The 18,824-nt window shown below is 41.7% G+C and overlaps 1 protein-coding gene across 1 annotated transcript in view; it reads right to left on the reverse strand.

The window, feature by feature from the left end:
• LOC134533658 (WD repeat-containing protein 47) overlaps positions 1–18,824 on the reverse strand; it is a 255,441-nt gene that overhangs the window by 167,041 nt on the left and 69,576 nt on the right. Inside the window, exon 4 of the mRNA XM_063371197.1 lies at positions 18,459–18,525. Coding sequence (XP_063227267.1) covers positions 18,459–18,525 — 67 coding nt within the window. The remainder of the gene's footprint in view (positions 1–18,458; positions 18,526–18,824) is intronic.

Below are 18,824 nucleotides of genomic sequence, written 5' to 3' on the forward strand. Positions count from 1 at the left end.
TCATTCAGTTTTTACAAATGAGCTGGTCTAAAAAAGTGTATGTGCTTTCCCGTTTCACGTTTTTTTTTTCGTTTTGTGTGCACTTCACTTGATGGCAACAACCAACATCAAGGGTTCGTGTATTAATATTTTTGTTGAAAACTTCTTAATGAAGGCTGTATTTTATTCTTGACCATGTGTAGCTGATCCCTATTAAGATAAAAAAATATTTTCATAGGATATTAAATAGGCTTGGAACTGTAAGTTGAAGGTCTCATGCATCACACATATCACCAGAGGTTCTCCTAGTGGCTGAAGAGAATCATACTCACATTTCCGTCCCACACTGCACATTTACTGCAAGCATTGGATGTCGCTGTCTTTGGTTCCTTAAAAGCAGCATGGAGGGATGAACTCGATAAATGTATGCGAAGAAATCCAGGTAAATCTCCCAGTCGGTATGACTTCCATTCTCTATTGAATCCATCATACGAAAAGAGTTTTACGCCACAAATTATCCAAGCTGGTTTCCGTAAAACCGGGGTATTCCCATTTAACAGAGACGCCATTGCTCCTGAGGCAACAGCTCCTGCTATTGTTTCCAACAGAAATTGTGGTGAAGAAGAAGGACAGCTTGTTTCAGATGAGTCTCTATTGACCTTCCCAACCTACGAGACACCAAGTTTGCGCACACCTTCCAGGAAATCGCAGTCTGCCAAAGTTCACACAGTTTCACCAACATTGAAATCTGATGCTGGTCCATCACGCAGCCATGACACCAGTCCATCATGTAGTAAAGTTGCCAGAAGAAGCCTTCGCAAGAAGAATCAGTGCCCCAAAAATAAATCCACAATGCTATCTGTTGACAGTGACGATAATTCATTGTGTTCTATCTGTAAACATAGTTATGAATACGATGTAAAAAAACAACACAGGTTCTAAGTGGATTCAGTGTTGTTTTTGTCTGCAATGGTACCACTATGAGTGCGATGGTATTGATGATGAATTTGATGACGATGTTTACATGTGTTCTCAGTGTTGAGAATAATTAGCCTCCAGGGAAAAGTTGTGAAAAGGTCTACTGAAGACATAAAATGTTTATAACTATCATTTCCTTTGTAAAAAGTTTCCATTTTTGGTTGTTAATACATTACTAATGATATAATTGCAAAAGCAACATAAATGTTTGGTTATTTTTGACTATTAGAGAGTATCACGGAATTAGGATACCACTATCACGGAATAAAGGCACTTGTCACGGAATAAGGAGCCTATGCTATTATTGATTTGAAAATTTATTCTGTTGTAATGTGTACTCAGAAACGAGTGAAAGTACACTGAACTTATTGATAATATAGTAAGTTTCACTTTAAAAATTGGTACATTTAAAAAGTCTCTCAGTAAGTTCACTGAACTGTAGTAAAATTTATTTATCACGGAATAAGGCAACCTTACCCTACACCAGGAAATCCAAGAAGGGTTTTAATTTTGCTCTCCCCGGGTTCAAAGCGAGGACTCTGCACTCCTAGATGTAAGTTTTTTTTAAAATTAAAATTGCATTAAAATTTGATTAACTATTTTTTATATTTTAAAATTTTTCCATTATAATCGGATAATTATTACAGATTTTCAATATGACCGCCATAACGAAAATTTCAATGGTGACATCATTCAAAATGGCGGAAATTCTAGAAAACAAAATGGCAGATTTTACATCATAATTCAAAATAGTGGAATTCAAGATGGCAGTATCTAAGATGGTGGATCCAATATGGCCGCCATAATAACAGAATCCAATATGGCGGACATAGGTCCCTGGCTTGTCACCCAGAACCCAGCCACCAGACATACATTCATGTACTACTGAAATAGTATTCAGTTTCGTTTAGTTGGTAAATTAATAAATTATAATAAATTATTCTGATTAAGCTTCTGATAGCCACAAGGTCGATGGCGATTTTAATGACTAATGCTGATGTTAAAATAGAAGACTTCACATATATTAAAGTATTAATAATAAACATGTAAAGAATATGATAGCAGCAGAGGATATTGATCACATGTCATGAGAAGATCCTTAAATATTGGTTGACAGGTTTAGACTTCTACTTGCTCCCCAAAATACCAAAAATTTATCCATCACCAAAGACAAATGGACTATACTTCGTGAACTGAGAAGTGCGGGTAACATACAATAATGACTTGTTTTACCTGCATGCACGTATTAAAAACTGTAATTTGAAGACAAAGAGTTTGATGTATGTTCAAATGTATGTACTCATTGTTGAATGTGCAAAGTCGAGTCTGTAGTCAGGAATGAGCTTTCAATGGTTCAAAACCTCATGGTCTTTTAAGTGAAAAGCATTTGTCTGGGATAATAGTCCTATAGTAAATGTAAAACTTGCTAATTTTGCCTTTCAATACGAAGCTTTTTTTCTTTATGGTTTTATACATGTAGCCATGTACCTCATCTGATTGGTTAATCTTAAATTTAAAGATAATAAGAATACTATGTTCCAAAAAATTATTGAAAATGGTGTTTTGACTCGCTGATAATGAAAATGGTACTTGTTTGACTCATATCTTATACCAGTCGCTGCAAGATTATAAGAAAAACTGGATGGCGCGACTCTCATTTTGTTACCGACTACAGTCGTGTGAGTATAATCTATTTTTACTTGTCTGATGCGTAAGTTTAGTAACTGTCTATTCTTGAAAACTCAGTGCAATTTTTTACCATCTTCAATGCAGAACACAATATTAGCTATACCATCACGGCACATATCCTGACGACAGTGATGTTGTCGACGACGTAGAACACGGTGGAAAGTGATGATGCCAGCGAGATGCAGATATCGTTCGCAGCGACGTCGACGACAGTGCAGATCCCGTTGGCACCGTCGACGACAACCATGAAGACCTCCATATTAGCGATGCCGACGATGGCTTAGATACTGTTAAAATCGTCGACGACAACCATGAAAACCTCCATATCAGCGATGCCGACGATGGCTTAGATACTGTTAACATCGTCGACGACAACCATGAAAACCTCCATATCAGCGATGCCGACGATGGCTGAGATACTGTTCGCATCGTCGAAAACAACCATTAAGACCTCCATATCAGCGATGCCGACGATGGCTGAGATACTGTTAACATCGTCAACGACAACCACGAAGACCTCCATATCAGCGATGCCGACGATGGCTGAGATACTGTTGGCATCGTCGACGACAACCATGAAGACCTCCATATTAGCGATGCCGACGATGGCTTAGATACTGTTGGAATCGTCAACGACAACCACGAAGACCTCCATATTAGCGATGCCGACGATGGCTGAGATACTGTTCGCATCGTCGACGACAACCATGAAGACCTCCATATTAGCGATGCCGACGATGGCTTAGATACTGTTGGAATCGTCAACGACAACCATGAAGACCTCCATATCAGCGATGCCGACAACGGCTGAGATACTGTTGGCATCGTCGACGACAACCATGAAGACCTCCATATTAGCGATGCCGACGATGGCTGAGATACTGTTGGCATCGTCGACGACAACCATGAAGACCTCCATATCAGCGATGCCGACAACGGCTGAGATACTGTTGGCATCGTCGACGACAACCATGAAGACCTCCATATCAGCGATGCCGACGATGGCTGAGATACTGTTGGCATCGTCGACGACAACCATGAAGACCTCCATATCAGCGATGCCGACAACGGCTGAGATACTGTTGGCATCGTCGACGACAACCATGAAGACCTCCATATTAGCGATGCCGACGATGGCTGAGATACTGTTGGAATCGTCAACGACAACCATGAAGACCTCCATATCAGCGATGCCGACAACGGCTGAGATACTGTTGGCATCGTCGACGACAACCATGAAGACCTCCATATTAGCGATGCCGACGATGGCTGAGATACTGTTGGAATCGTCAACGACAACCATGAAGACCTCCATATCAGCGATGCCGACGATGGCTGAGATACTGTTGGCATCGTCGACGACAACCATGAAGACCTCCATATTAGCGATGCCGACGATGGCTTAGATACTGTTAAAATCGTCGACGACAACCATGAAAACCTCCATATCAGCGATGCCGACGATGGCTTAGATACTGTTAACATCGTCGACGACAACCATGAAAACCTCCATATCAGCGATGCCGACGATGGCTGAGATACTGTTCGCATCGTCGAAAACAACCATTAAGACCTCCATATCAGCGATGCCGACGATGGCTGAGATACTGTTAACATCGTCAACGACAACCACGAAGACCTCCATATCAGCGATGCCGACGATGGCTGAGATACTGTTCGCATCGTCGACGACAACCATGAAGACCTCCATATTAGCGATGCCGACGATGGCTTAGATACTGTTGGAATCGTCAACGACAACCATGAAGACCTCCATATCAGCGATGCCGACAACGGCTGAGATACTGTTGGCATCGTCGACGACAACCATGAAGACCTCCATATTAGCGATGCCGACGATGTCTGAGATACTGTTGGCATCGTCGACGACAACCATGAAGACCTCCATATCAGCGATGCCGACAACGGCTGAGATACTGTTGGCATCGTCGACGACAACCATGAAGACCTCCATATCAGCGATGCCGACGATGGCTGAGATACTGTTGGCATCGTCGACGACAACCATGAAGACCTCCATATTAGCGATGCCGACGATGGCTGAGATACTGTTGGAATCGTCAACGACAACCATGAAGACCTCCATATCAGCGATGCCGACGATGGCTGAGATACTGTTGGCATCGTCGACGACAACCATGAAGACCTCCATATCAGCGATGCCGACAATGGCTGAGATACTGTTGGCATCGTCGACGACAACCATGAAGACCTCCATATCAGCGATGCCGACAACGGCTGAGATACTGTTGGCATCGTCGACGACAACCATGAAGACCTCCATATCAGCGATGCCGACGATGGCTGAGATACTGTTGGCATCGTCGACGACAACCATGAAGACCTCCATATTAGCGATGCCGACGATGGCTGAGATACTGTTGGAATCGTCAACGACAACCATGAAGACCTCCATATCAGCGATGCCGACAATGGCTGAGATACTGTTGGCATCGTCGACGACAACCATGAAGACCTCCATATTAGCGATGCCGACGATGGCTGAGATACTGTTGGAATCGTCAACGACAACCACGAAGACCTCCATATCAGCGATGCCGACGATGGCTGAGATACTGTTGGCATCGTCGACGACAACCATGAAGACCTCCATATTAGCGATGCCGACGATGGCTGAGATACTGTTGGAATCGTCAACGACAACCATGAAGACCTCCATATCAGCGATGCCGACAACGGCTGAGATACTGTTGGCATCGTCGACGACAACCATGAAGACCTCCATATCAGCGACGTCAACGATGGCTGAGATACTGTTGGCATCATCCGATAAACCGGAAGACTTCAAGTGTTGGTGATTCGTCAACAACTACCGAGCATCGATAACATTACTGTGTCAAGATTTTCTCGAATGGTAGTAATGTTCGAAATGAGAAAATTAAAATGTGCTAATAATCCTCTTCGCACAATATTCAACTGTGTGAATGTCGCAAGTAGTTCGCAAAGAACTGATAATTAAAAACGACATGCCATAAACTGCCCACTAAGTGATTCCCCGCCAAAAGGGCTGAGATTGTTACTGCTGAAGACTCATGTGAGTGCATTGATGAGGAAGGATCAGTGGCGTCTCGTCAGGGCAAGCAAGGCAAGCAGTGCTTGCCCAGGCAGTTTGCAGACAATGTATTTTTTAAATAAATATTTTATTCAGAATAGTATTTTACTTTGGCTCGTGCAGTTAGGTGTATGTATTTTTTACATTATCTTCTAGGGACCCAATACTGTGCGCTGTGCGCTATACGAAAAGAACTCGTCGACACACAAAACATGCTGTTTTAGAAGCGTTGCTAGGTTTAGAAGCGCTGGTAGGACCGCTTTCAGCAGAAAGGCTGCCGCAGTAGTTTCATTTCGGAAAGGGGGTGGCATGGTACAAAGGTTCGAGGAGGGGATTGGCTGTAAAAACACGTGGTAGAAGCTACGAAGGTAGCGCTTTCTTGCCGAACTCAAGCGAACATGGCCGAAGCAGACGGTGGAATTCTTCCGCCGACTGCTTCGGCTATGTCCGCTAAAGTTCGGCAGGACAGGTGGCGAGGTGGCGTTTCAGTCGGCGGTCGTCTCTCAGGGCGCGCGCATCTCTCTCGTGGGCTGTTGGCTGGGAGTTCCCTGCGCCCTATTGGGTAACCAAAGGCTGGCAGTGCGTGGGGGATTTGTGGGCGTACGGGAGGCGGTCTAGCAGTGCCAACTGCTACCGACCGCGTCCCGCGGGTGGCGGATACGGGATCCCAGCTCGAGAGTTGCAATCTCGCTGGAGTGACTGTGAATAACCACGTACCAGTTAACAGAGTTTATGATCACGTATGAAGATAGTTTATTTTGTGTTGGTACAAAAAATACCAACATTTAATTTTTACTATTCTAGTACATTTTTATGAGCTTCTTCTCTTTATTTTAAGTACTTACTTTGCCATGTATTGTCTGTTTATATATTTTGTACCAGATATCGATGATAATACACTAACACTCCCACTTAGTATATAAATAATGTAGAGTAGGTATTTTATTATCAGAAGAATGTATGCCAAACATTATTATTTTTCAAAAATAGTTTATAATTTTAAAAAAATGTCAATTTTTCTACCTGTGGAATAGTCAATGTTCAGTTAAGAAAACTACTTAAATAGCACCCTTTTGTACCTTTAAATCCATATTTTCCCGGGGGAGGGCCCCCCCCTCCCCTCCACCGTGTTTTTGGGGTGAACGAAGTTGTTGCTTTCCCTCATGTAAACCTCACGCCTCGCCACTGGGAAGGATACAGCCACGAATACAAACAATATGTATCCCTGTAACTGTTCTAAAGACTTTTGTGTTCCCTCGAGGCAGGGCCGCAACTAGGGGGGGGGGGGCAAGCGGGGCATACGCCCCGGGCTCAAAGCTGTGGGGGCGCCGAAATTGCTTGCATTGTAATTTCTACTACAACTGTTAAGGGATCGTCCATTAATCACGTGAGGCTTGAAAAGGGGGGAGGGGGGCTGAGGTCGGGAAAAATCACGAAATATCACAAGGGGGGAGGGGGGTGTAGAGATATATCACGTGTATTTATTTTTTCGCGCGATTTCTACTAAACCGAAAAGCGACGCGTGACCTTGATTCGCCGTAGCCAGGCAACAATATCCCCGGCCGCCGCAACATGAACCACCCGGCTCGGCTTGCCAGTCGCCAGTAAGACTGTGATTTTGGCGCCGAATACATGCGTAAATCACATATAAGCCTTTCCTTTATTATTTTTATGCCAGTGAGAATAAACCTGCAACCTTAATGTGTGTCTGGACATTTTTATCACTGTGCTTAATTTTCCAGAATTAAATTAGATTATACCTATATTTAAAGATAATATTCTGAAATTTTTAAAAATATTTTGTACCAAAAAATACACGTGATTTATTGGGGGGGGGGGTAAGTCTAAAACCTCACCACAAAGCACTAGGGGGGAAGGGGGGTTAAAAATTTGCTAAAAAAAAATCACGTGATTAATGGACGACCCCTAACTGGTAAAAAGTTTTTTAACTTGCATGCCAGGAATGTCTAATCTGATTTACAATATAACGTCTCAACATATATTTAATGAAAAAGTCTAGTGATTATACGGACTACTTTATGGACATAGCAGGTTCATGCATGGAAGGTACAGTAGCACAGAAACTGTTACATGTAGGTATGGAAAATGCTTAAATAGCACCATTTTTCCGTGGGAGGGCCCCCGGACCCCCCGCTAAATTGGTGTGGTATGTGCAAAAAAAGAGGGGGGAGGGGGGGGGGCGCATGAATCCATTCATGTCCCGGGTGCCAGAGACTCCAGTTGCGGCCCTGCCTCGAGGTGTCCGAAGACATGAGAAGAGAGAATGTGCGTGGAACCCATTACGCTCTGTTTTTCACAGTAATGTGTCATATATGGTTGTTATATTACATTTAATTAAGAGGATATTTTATTAAATATGTTTTACCTAACATAACCTATTATTGCATCAAGAATCGAACCGGTGACCGTAATCCATTGAACTGATTGATATAATAATGGGTGAATTTTTTAATGATGCTCAAAATAATTCCTGAATTTCTGGGTTAATTACAGAAATTTAAGATGGCCATCAAGATTGCTGGTCTTACGATGGTCTCGTAATAAATACCACTGCACTATAGTGGATGAAAAACAGACTAATAATGCGGCTGTGATCCCTAGCAGATGTAAAGATGGCTGACATGTCATACTGGTTGGCATTATATCGGCCCTGGTAGCAGTGGTGGGAGATCAGTCTGCTGGTAGCCTCCGTGGAGGAAGATCATGTAGCCATTTTAATCGAATGACCTCGTCGGGTTCTAACCACGGACTCCAAGCTGCATTACATGTGCGTTATTTATTTTTTATAATTATAATTAAATAATTATAAATACTTTTTATTCTCAAATTAAATGTTTACTCTCGCCTGTGATCGAGCTTAGGACCGCGATCGTTTGAGGAATGAAATATTGGAAATAAATGTTTTTCTAATTTTTTGTAATTTTATCTGATTTTTTGGTCAAAATTCATAGATTATCCAGTTTATGATGAAGGTCAAGGTCGATCTCATGATGGGGCCTCTGGGGAAAATTTTCCCTCTCTGAGGAAAATTGCCCCTCTTCCAGGAAATTTAGCCTCCTCGGAGTTTCGAGGGCAAAAAATGGAAAGATTTTCCCTCGAAAAGAGAATTTTCCTCTCGAAATAGAGAAATTTTTATAAATTAAATTTTAGAGTAATTTTAAGGAAATTCTAAAATAAAATGGCCACCATGACCATCTCCTGGCTCCTCACTCAGACTCCAGTAGCAGGGCCGTCATTCCTGTACCACTGTTGTCTGTGGCGTGTATTACGTCACCTGTCTGTACAAAAACCAATATTCCCCAACATTAAATAATTTCCACCCCATCTTCACTTTTCATGTCCAAGCCTTCATTCATAACTGTGGCTTATTTAGGAATTGATAACGTTTTAGCCTCGAGAAAAGGATATGATAGGCTATTCCTTAACCACTGCCCGGGCAGTCATTATTGTGAAGCCGAGATTTAGCGCCACGCCGTGCTACCCCGGCTGTGTATCTGCAGCGTCCACAGCCACGGTGGGACCTCCTAGGGAGCTGGTTCTGGACAGCTGGACGTGTTGGCGATGTTACGTGTCCAGTAGAGAAACGTCTGGACTGTTATATTCACATCACTCACACTAATGACCAAGATGTCGACCATACGTTCAGCTTGAATCATTCACTCGAGAAAGACTGCAGGGTTGTCGTGTGTGGTTTGTCACCACGATGTGAATATCAGACCTTGGGAACCACACACAACTTAGAACAGTCATAACTTAGAAACCTCGAAAAAAAATCCACGTAACTTCGAACTGTCATAAGTTAGAACGATCATAACTTAGAAACACGTAACTTAGAAACACGTAACTTAGAAACACGCAACGCAGAATCACGCAACGCAGAATCACGCAACTTAGAAACACGCAACGCCGAATCACGCAACTTAGAAACACGCAACTTAGAAACACGCAACGCAGAATCACACAACTTAGAAATGTTGTAAGGTAGAAAATCATAACTTATAACTATCACAACTTAGAACTATCACAACTTAGAACTGTCATAACTTAGAAACACGTAACTTAGAAACACGTAACTTAGAAACACGTAACTTAGAAACACGCAACGCATAACCACACAACTTAGAAACGTCGTAACGTAGAAAGTCATAACTTAGAACTATCACAACTTAGAACTGTCATAACTTAGAAACACACAACTTAGAACAGGCATAACTTTAAGATTCTATCTTGTGTGTTTCTAAGTTGTGTTTCACAGTTGTGTGTTTCTAAGTTATGACAGCACCCCTCAGACCTTCATGATACAAGGAGGCCTGCCCACTTGTGGCAGGACCGCGAAGTAGAGCTGGAAATGGATCCGCACGGGCTATGTCCCAGTTCACTTAGGATTACACCACTGTTCTTTGTAATCTCAATGTAAAAAGGGGAAAAAATACAAAAAAAAACCGTGCCATGCCTCGTATACTAACGTCTAAAGCACAATTGTGTCGCTGTAAGTCATGATGATAGACTTTATTAGTTTTTTTAAACTTAAAATGCATTTAAATGGTTCAAATATATTACGTTTGTTCTGTCACGTCAGAAATTAGTTGGAAGGAAATAAAAACAATTTTCAGCTACTAATTTTAAATACACGATGGTGAGAATCATCCACCCTAAATATTCAACATCTTTCTCTTTCAACACCACCACAGCATTGAAGATCCATGTGTTTACAAATGAAATGACAAGGTGCACTGAAATTCCATTTGGTTATGTATTTGCTGTTTAGGTATGAAGAATTTTTAAACATGCTTTACTACCCATAAGTAACCACACACACTAAATGCAAAATTCACACGTGGAATTGCCCCACACTGTTGTCCTAAGTTTTTAAATAACAATCTCAACCATTAGTTTTCTTAAAATTTACGAATATCTGTATTTAATACAATGCATTGCACCATCTAAAAGTATCCATATAAAAGCATACGTTGTCCGCGTGATAATGCACACCTATAAAATAATTATTCCGAATTATTTAAACTGAATATTTTTTTTTTTTCCTTTCCTTCACTATTGGCTTGTTGCAAGAGAGAGTATTTTACTTTTCGTCTCGTTAGAAAATTACAAAACAGAGTTGAGAAGTTTCACTCCAATAATGTTAGATTACATTGATGTCCGGCGCGAGAACAACTGCGCAGGCCGGTGGCAGCCTTATTAGGAGCGGCCTATACCGCGTGCTGATGGCATCCACGCAGATTCAACCTTCCTTCAGCGCGCTATCAAGGCCGCCAACCACGCTGCCGCCTGCGTAACATTTCCCTCCCTCTCCTTCGAGTCAATACTTCACACACATGACATTGCTCAAACGTTTCAGAGACAAGGAGGGCTCGGTACCGAACAGAAAGATCACCTCAAAAAGTGTTTAACTATAATGTTTACAGGCTTTCACGACCGTGGTCTGAAGTAGCTTGGCTTCTGGGTTGTAGCCGTGTCCTTGGCGAATAATTAACCGACCTTTCGGTCGAAATTGCAGTCGACATAATCAGGGTCGGTGAATTATTCGCCAAGGACGCGTCCACAGCCTAGAAGCCAAGCTACTTCAGCGTTTAACCATGTCTACACGCTCGTCCTTATCTGAATACACCGATTCCAAAATTAATATTTTTATCTTTAATATTAAAGGCAAAGCGTTTTGAGATATCAAAATGATATTTTGGGGGTTCTACTAAGATTTAGATAGCATCATACCAATCAGCGTGGGCTTTGCGATGGTGGAGCCCACGTCCCGTCTTGGTTGCGAACACCCGCGCACAGCCGGGAAACTCACAACCAAATCCATCAATCTCTCGGCCATGACCAGATGGTCCTACATCCTCCTCTGCTGCTGGCACGACGACACCAGTGGGCGCGTCGTATCGGGGGCTGCCGCCATGAGGCAAGCCCACCATCCGAGGCTTGTTTATATCATCCTGAGCCAGCATGAGGTACCTTCCGGGGTGACTAGCCCCGGGTACCATCGCAGAGGTAGCTGTTAGCTTCACCCGTTCGGCATTGCTCCATACTGAGATTACTAGTGGCGGGACCCAGAGGCCGCTACTTGCTAACTATGACTATGGTGAGTCATAGTTACTCCCGCTTGGTATCAGACCGACTACTGGGACTAGAAGCTGTGGCATCAGCCTTCCCGAGGTTTACAAACTGAGTGGACAAGCACGGCTCTCCCCCTCCACCCTTACTCACATTTAAATACACACATGTTCTGTCATAGGGACACAAATGTTTGCTTAATGACCGCGATGTTCAAAGGGCGCGTGGAAGCGAGAAGTAGGGAAGTCACAACGCGATTTTCCTGCAAACAAAATAGTGTTAATGGATTAAGTTGTAGTCTGATCTAATTGCTTCTCACTGTGCGAGCATCTTCGGCATCTGATTGAAGATGATTTCGTTCCTTCAGTTTTGTAAAGAATGATCTTTGAATTAACATGTCACACAATCAACGAAAAAAATCAACTTTGATGAAATCCTGCGAGAATTTACGATGAGGATATCAGAAAGAGTCAGTTGTTGCAGTTTTTGAAGTGAAACCTTTTTACAGCTGGTGGAGTAATATCAGAATCACAGGGTAACGGAAGTGACTAGGTAAAGTAGTTACAGTGTGTTACGTTTGTAACTAATATTGCGCGATGGCGCAGGGTTTACAAAAACGCTGTGAGGAGAATGAATAACTAACAGAGTAGAGAGTAAGATGATCTTTGCAAGATTTGGATACTTTTTTGTACTTTTGAAACTCGTACTTAGCAATCTAGACTCTAAACTTTGAAGTTGAATACGGTTTTAGTATTAACTGTGACAATTTGTATGGAGATTTCCAATAGTGTTACAGGTATGTATCATATTGTTACGATTTTTATAATCGTTGAGTGCGAAGAACTGGGTTCGTACAGGGATAGCCCTATTATTTATTTTTATTGCAGTTTTATTGACTGCTAATATTTACAACACTAATACATAACCTTACTTAAAATGCCTACTAATCAATGACTCGCACTCAGTATCTCAAGTCCTTACACACCGCACACCTCGCGCAACTCTCGCCGCAGCACTCCTCGTCGCACTCCCCTTCACCGTGCTATCTCGCGGAGACAGGCGTCCAGGCTTATATAGACCCTGGCGCCCTTCTAGAAGTGACGAGCGCGGCTGGCACCAGTCGCGTCATCCCGCGCAGACCCGACGGGCGAAGCGTCGAGAAGGGCGTCGGCAGTTCGCATGATGGCCCGCGGAATTCCCAAAGGCCGTCCGGCACCGGGGCAGGGCACCGAGTGGTGAACGGAGAGGAGGAGGTGTAGCGACGACCCTTGTAATCCGGGCAGGAACCAATGTCATTTCTTACATCAATGGATGACGCATGACGCCAGCCAGCTCCGAACCAGTCGCGCGTCGTGGCCCTGCTTGCACTTGTAACACTGCCCCCTCCATAAACCAGTTATCCCTGAACAGGTAACATAACACATCCTTTCCAGCATATTCCCTCAAATGGTCCAAACGTACCACTTTCATGCGTCCCCTCTTTCCTCTCTGGATCCGGTATACCACATCATTTAGGCGCTTCAAGTATTCATATGGGCCTTCCCATGATGCTTAAAGCTTAGGGCACCTTCCCTTCCTTCGTTGCGGGTTGTACAGACACACCAAATCGCCCTTCTGAAATCCGGTTGAGTTAGCCTTCAGTTCGTACCTCGTCTTCATTTGATTCGTCGCTAATCGAAGATTCTTGTGAGCCTTCTCTAGACGATTTACATAATCAGTGGTGCTGGTCGGCTCCTTGAGCGGACGACCGAACTTACATCACAGGGCAGCCTCAACTCCTGTCCAAACACAAAACTCACAGGGGTCTGCCCAGTAGAGGTATGGATGGCAGACCTATTGACATCAGGAACAACTGCGTGTGTTGATCTCAATCCTGTTTGATGCTCGGCCACAACCTTGGCAAGGTGTTCCTTCGGAGTTCTGTTGCACCTCTCCACCATGTCAGCGGACTGAGGGTATAGGCTGTAGTCCTGGTTTTATTTATTCCCAGCAACCGACATACTTCCTGAAATATTGTCTACTTGAAATTGCGACCTTGGTCTGAGTGGAGCTCCACTGGTACCCCAAATCTGCAAATGAAGTTGTTGACTATTGCATCTGCAACAGTGGAGGCTTCTTGATTAGAAAGTGCATAAGCCTCTGGCCACTTGCTAAAGTAATCCATTGCTACCAGAATACACCGGTTACCGTCTTTAGACTTGGGAAATGGTCCAGCGATGTCGATGGCTATCCTCTCAAAGGGGGCCCCTACATTGTAGGCCCTCATTTTACCACGATTTCGGTGTTGTGGCCCCTTTTTAGCCGAGAATGCGTCGCATTGTCTACACCAAGCCTCCACGTCCTGGCGACACCTCAACCAGTAGTAGCGTTGACGAGTCTTGGCTAGAGTTTTGTTCACCTCTAGATGACCACCAGAGATACCGTTATGGATTTCCTTCAATACATCTGCCACTAGACTCTTTGAAAGTAGTTACATGGTAAATACTTTTCCATTTGGACTCTCCCATGGCCTCATTAGTAGCCCATTCATAATTCTCAAGGAATCCCACTGAGCCCAGAAAGCTTTCACAGCCCTTCGGTCACTGGAGATTTCATGCCATTTTGGACGTCCAGCACCACTCTCTAGCCAGCTTATGATAGGTGCCAGGTCAGGATCTTGCCGCTGCGCTGCCTTCAAGCTGGCACTATCCAATTTTTCTTCCTCGTTAGTTATCGTTGTTCGCCGAATATCTTCGATCCCCTCATTTTTCTCTACCATCTTGCAATGGTTGAAGTCTGCCTTGCACGGTCTTCAAGGAGAGAGCATCGGCATTGCTGTGAATTTGGCCTTTCCTGTGTTCTATCCGACAATCATATTGAAGTATCTGTTCGATCCCCCTAGCAAGTTGTCCCCCCGGATTCCTGAATTGTAGTAGCCACTTAAGTGTGGCATGGTCAGTGCGTAAAAGAATTTTTCTCCCATATAAATATTTGTGGAAATGTTGCAAAGACTTCACTACAGCCAATAGGGTCATTCCATGGAAAAGCACCCAAAGGTGGTTCCTGACACATTTTGAAAAAATTTTAATTTTTGTCACATAAAAAGTACATATTCCAACAGTGAAAACCTGAAGGTTTTTATCTGCCCCCCATTTTGATTTTACAGACCAAACTGGCCACTGCATTGTACCAAAATTTACATTTTCAAGCCTTAATGTTTTGTTTACTATATTAATAACTATAAAAGATACGAAGTCATGTGCGAAGTCATTGCAAAGAGGAGACTTAGGGCTATTAATAATGCCACTATAAATAAACAGAATGTTATTTACATGTCTTCATTTATAGACATGAATGTTGAACTTGAAATCGACTTTTAGTTAATTTTCAAAATTCAAAAACAAAATGAAGCCCTGAGGCAAGTAAGTGTACATGGAGTACTTGGCAATGGTGTATTGTGAAAAGAATGTACTCAATCCCTTCTTGGTGAAAAAAAAAATTCTAAAGTTTGTGTTTTTGGAGAAAAAAAATCTATTTTTTTAAAGAGCAATAAAAAAGGGGCAACTGCGAAAATTCTAAAAATTTGGCAAAACATTGCCATGGTAACCCTTAACACGACACTAAAATATATTTGTGTTTTTTTTTTAATTAGTTTATTCTCTGTACAGACTAAAAATGCAAAAAAAATTGTAATTTTGTTCCGAATTTCTACGTCAATAAATACAAATTTATTACATGGTGGTCATATTGGCTTTCTTGTTGCTGGTATATAAGGAACTTAAACCGCTTTTAGGATTTTAAACATGATTTATTGAATAAATATTTTCGTCTATAATAAGTTTTTGCCTTGTCCTGGGGTCGAACGAAGAAGGATAGGAATCGTTTGAATCGATTGATGTATTAACGAGTGGTTTTATTTTCATTAATTTTGGAATTTTCTTAAATTAATAGCTAAATTTATACAGATTTTCAATATAGTGTATAAATTTGAAGTTGGCGGTCATATCGGCTAACTGGAGGCTGATATATGAGCAACTTAAGCCATTATTAAGCTTTTGTACATAATTTATTAAATAAGCATTTTTTTAAATAAAATTATTATTTTTTGCATTAATAAAGTATCGAACCAAGGACTGATATCGATCAAATCTATCAGTAAATAAAAAAGTGATTTTTTTTTTTTAATATTTTCTGAATTTCTAGGTTAATTATTACAAACTTTCAAGATAGCTGTCAATATGTCATCACAGGCTTACTAAAAACTGGTAGTAGAGGAATTTAAGCTTATTTTAGGACTTTCCACCATATTTATTAAAATTATTTTTTACACAAAATTAATTTTTTTTGCATCGATAAAGTGTCGAAAAAATACGGGAATCGATAGAATCAATCAGTATATTAATAGGTGACTTTTTTAAAATGATTTTTGGAAATTTCCCCGAATATCCAGGTCAATTAGTACATATTTCCGAGATGGCCAAAAAGATGGCAGGCGCCCTGGCACTAAAAATTGTTTGCACTCTATCGGGTGAAAATTAAACTAATATGGAGGCAGTGCAATCTAGCAGACGAAAACTAGATGGCGGACATGACATCATAATAGCTGGTGATATATATGCCTTGGCATTAGTGGTGGGAGGTCAGTCTGCCCGCGGTTTCAATGGAGGAAGCATCGGTTGCCATATTTATTTATTTTTCACCGAGTTCCAACCGAGGACTCCGAGATTCATGATATATTTTAAAATAATATTTTATTAAAATTTGATTTTTTTTTTGTAATTTTAATTTTTTTTTCCAAATGTTTCTGATAATAATTACAGATTTTCAATATGGTGTCCGTGGTGTCATAATCCAAGATGGCAGGATGTTTTTTTATTTAATTTTGAAGTTTATATAAATTTTAAATATTTTTCTAAATTTTTAAAATAGACCTGATGAATTTTCGACATGGCGGTCGTAACAAAAATTGAAACTGTGACATATTTCTAAATGTCAGAAAGTTCTAGAAAATAAAATGGCAGAAAGTTCTAGAAAACAAAATGCTGGATGTGAATTTCAAAATGGCAGAATACGAGATGGCGGATCCAAGATGGCCATCGGAGTCAAGGTAATCCCAGATGGCCACCATGATAACATAAACCAAGATGGCGTCGATAATTCACAATCCACAGCCTGCAGTCTGGCGCAAGAAATATAGTCATATACTACTATTGTGTATTATCTAATTAAAAATTTTCAAGTTTTTGATGCTATCACAGTACATACACTCAGGTGATAGAACACAGTTAGTGGCTGGCTCCTTGGTTTTATTTAGTTCACTGCTGCTTAAGACACTGCATACATTAAAATCTCCTGCTGCGCTGGAACAGTAGATGCAACTAATTATGCCGTTGCGTACAAGATCTGCGTAGTCGCTGCTATCAGGGTTCCCAATGTCGATGGTATACAATCCATCAAGTTTGTCGTTAAAGATGGTAAAGTCGTCATAGAGCTCTCGAGAATATATGATGGCCACTGTGATGTCAAAATTCAATATGGCAGCCGTAACGAAAATTGCAATGATGATGTGATCATTCCAGATGGCTGCCATAACATCAAGGCGGTCGGTCATTGACCCCTCATCATGCTCCTGGCCCTGGAACCTGCGCCAGTATCCCCCAAACTATACTACTACAATTGTCAGCTCAAATCTTCCATAGAATCAAACACTCAAGAAATAACATGCTGCCCAAAATTACTTCCTAAAAGTCAAGCTGGCTAATAATGTAACATTTGCCGTGTTAATGCAAAACAAATGAAAATGTATGTGTATGGAGAAGGATATTCGGAGCGAAAAATGAACCAAATGGTGGCCAAACTTACATTTTATAGTGGAAATTTGTTTTACATTCAAATTTGGTTTCAAGCCTTAAAATTTTAAATCCTATTCGTGGCCTGTTCTATATTAGGTTTCTTAAATAAAAACTGGAATTCAAACAGCTTAAAGGGAATGTCATTCAACAGTGGCGAGTTTAGAGGAGGGCACAGGGGCACATGACCCCCCCCCCCCTCCCACGAAGGGTTAAATATGCATTGGATAATACGACTTCTGAATTAATAAACAGGAACTATACTAGGTCCAGACTACCAGCGACCCACCCAGAAGTCATGCCTGGATCTTCCCCCGTCACTCAACATTTGAAGAACCAAACACACCCACCCCCCCCCCCCCCCCCAATTAGATTTTAACACAACTCACAAGACAATTGTAGCACCTATATGGACATCCATGTACTGGATTGCACGTTTGAATCTATGTAAAGACAAACGACACCATTCTGTTAAAGTGAATCTACCCTTAACATACAATTCTGAGCACACAAAAAATTGCCTAGTGGTGTTTTAAATTAACAAGTGACAAAATCCAAATGTTGATAAGTCTTCTGGGAGACGTGTGTCAGTCACTTGGAGTTCGTGTATATACAGGTGTATAACCAGCTAGGCGAATGCTGAGTATAGACTAGTCTGTAAATAACCATGGGACACACACATTTTAACATCATAAAAATGTGCAGGTAATTCACAATACTTAAAGACCGGCTAAAAAAAACACCATGTATTCTTAGGCACAATTCATTAATATGTTGCCCAGAATAGAACAGTGAGTTACCTTGACTGCATCATAGTGGTCATTGTGCACTCCAGCAGGACTGTCTACAGCACAACTGGCCTGGCCCCTGCAACATATACCACACACAATTAACACCTGCATGGTCCTGCCCAACATGAAGTACTTAAACCTGCATTGATTACTCCTACACGCTGCTGCCTATTTTAGATTACTTTTGTATCCTGAATTCTCCTGTCTGTCTTTTTTTTACTTACCTGCAGGTTCCTGCCCAAAAAATTTAAATGGCATAGATATTCCATTTCCTGCCAGACATACATCACTTTACATTACTACTTGCTCCCTTCTGAGCTACATTTCTTCACACCCTTGCATTATCCTAGCATGCTTACGTGAAATATAAATTAT

The sequence above is a fragment of the Bacillus rossius genome, chromosome 7 (genome assembly GCF_032445375.1).
Source record: "Bacillus rossius redtenbacheri isolate Brsri chromosome 7, Brsri_v3, whole genome shotgun sequence".
NCBI classification, from domain to species: Eukaryota; Metazoa; Arthropoda; class Insecta; order Phasmatodea; family Bacillidae; genus Bacillus; species Bacillus rossius.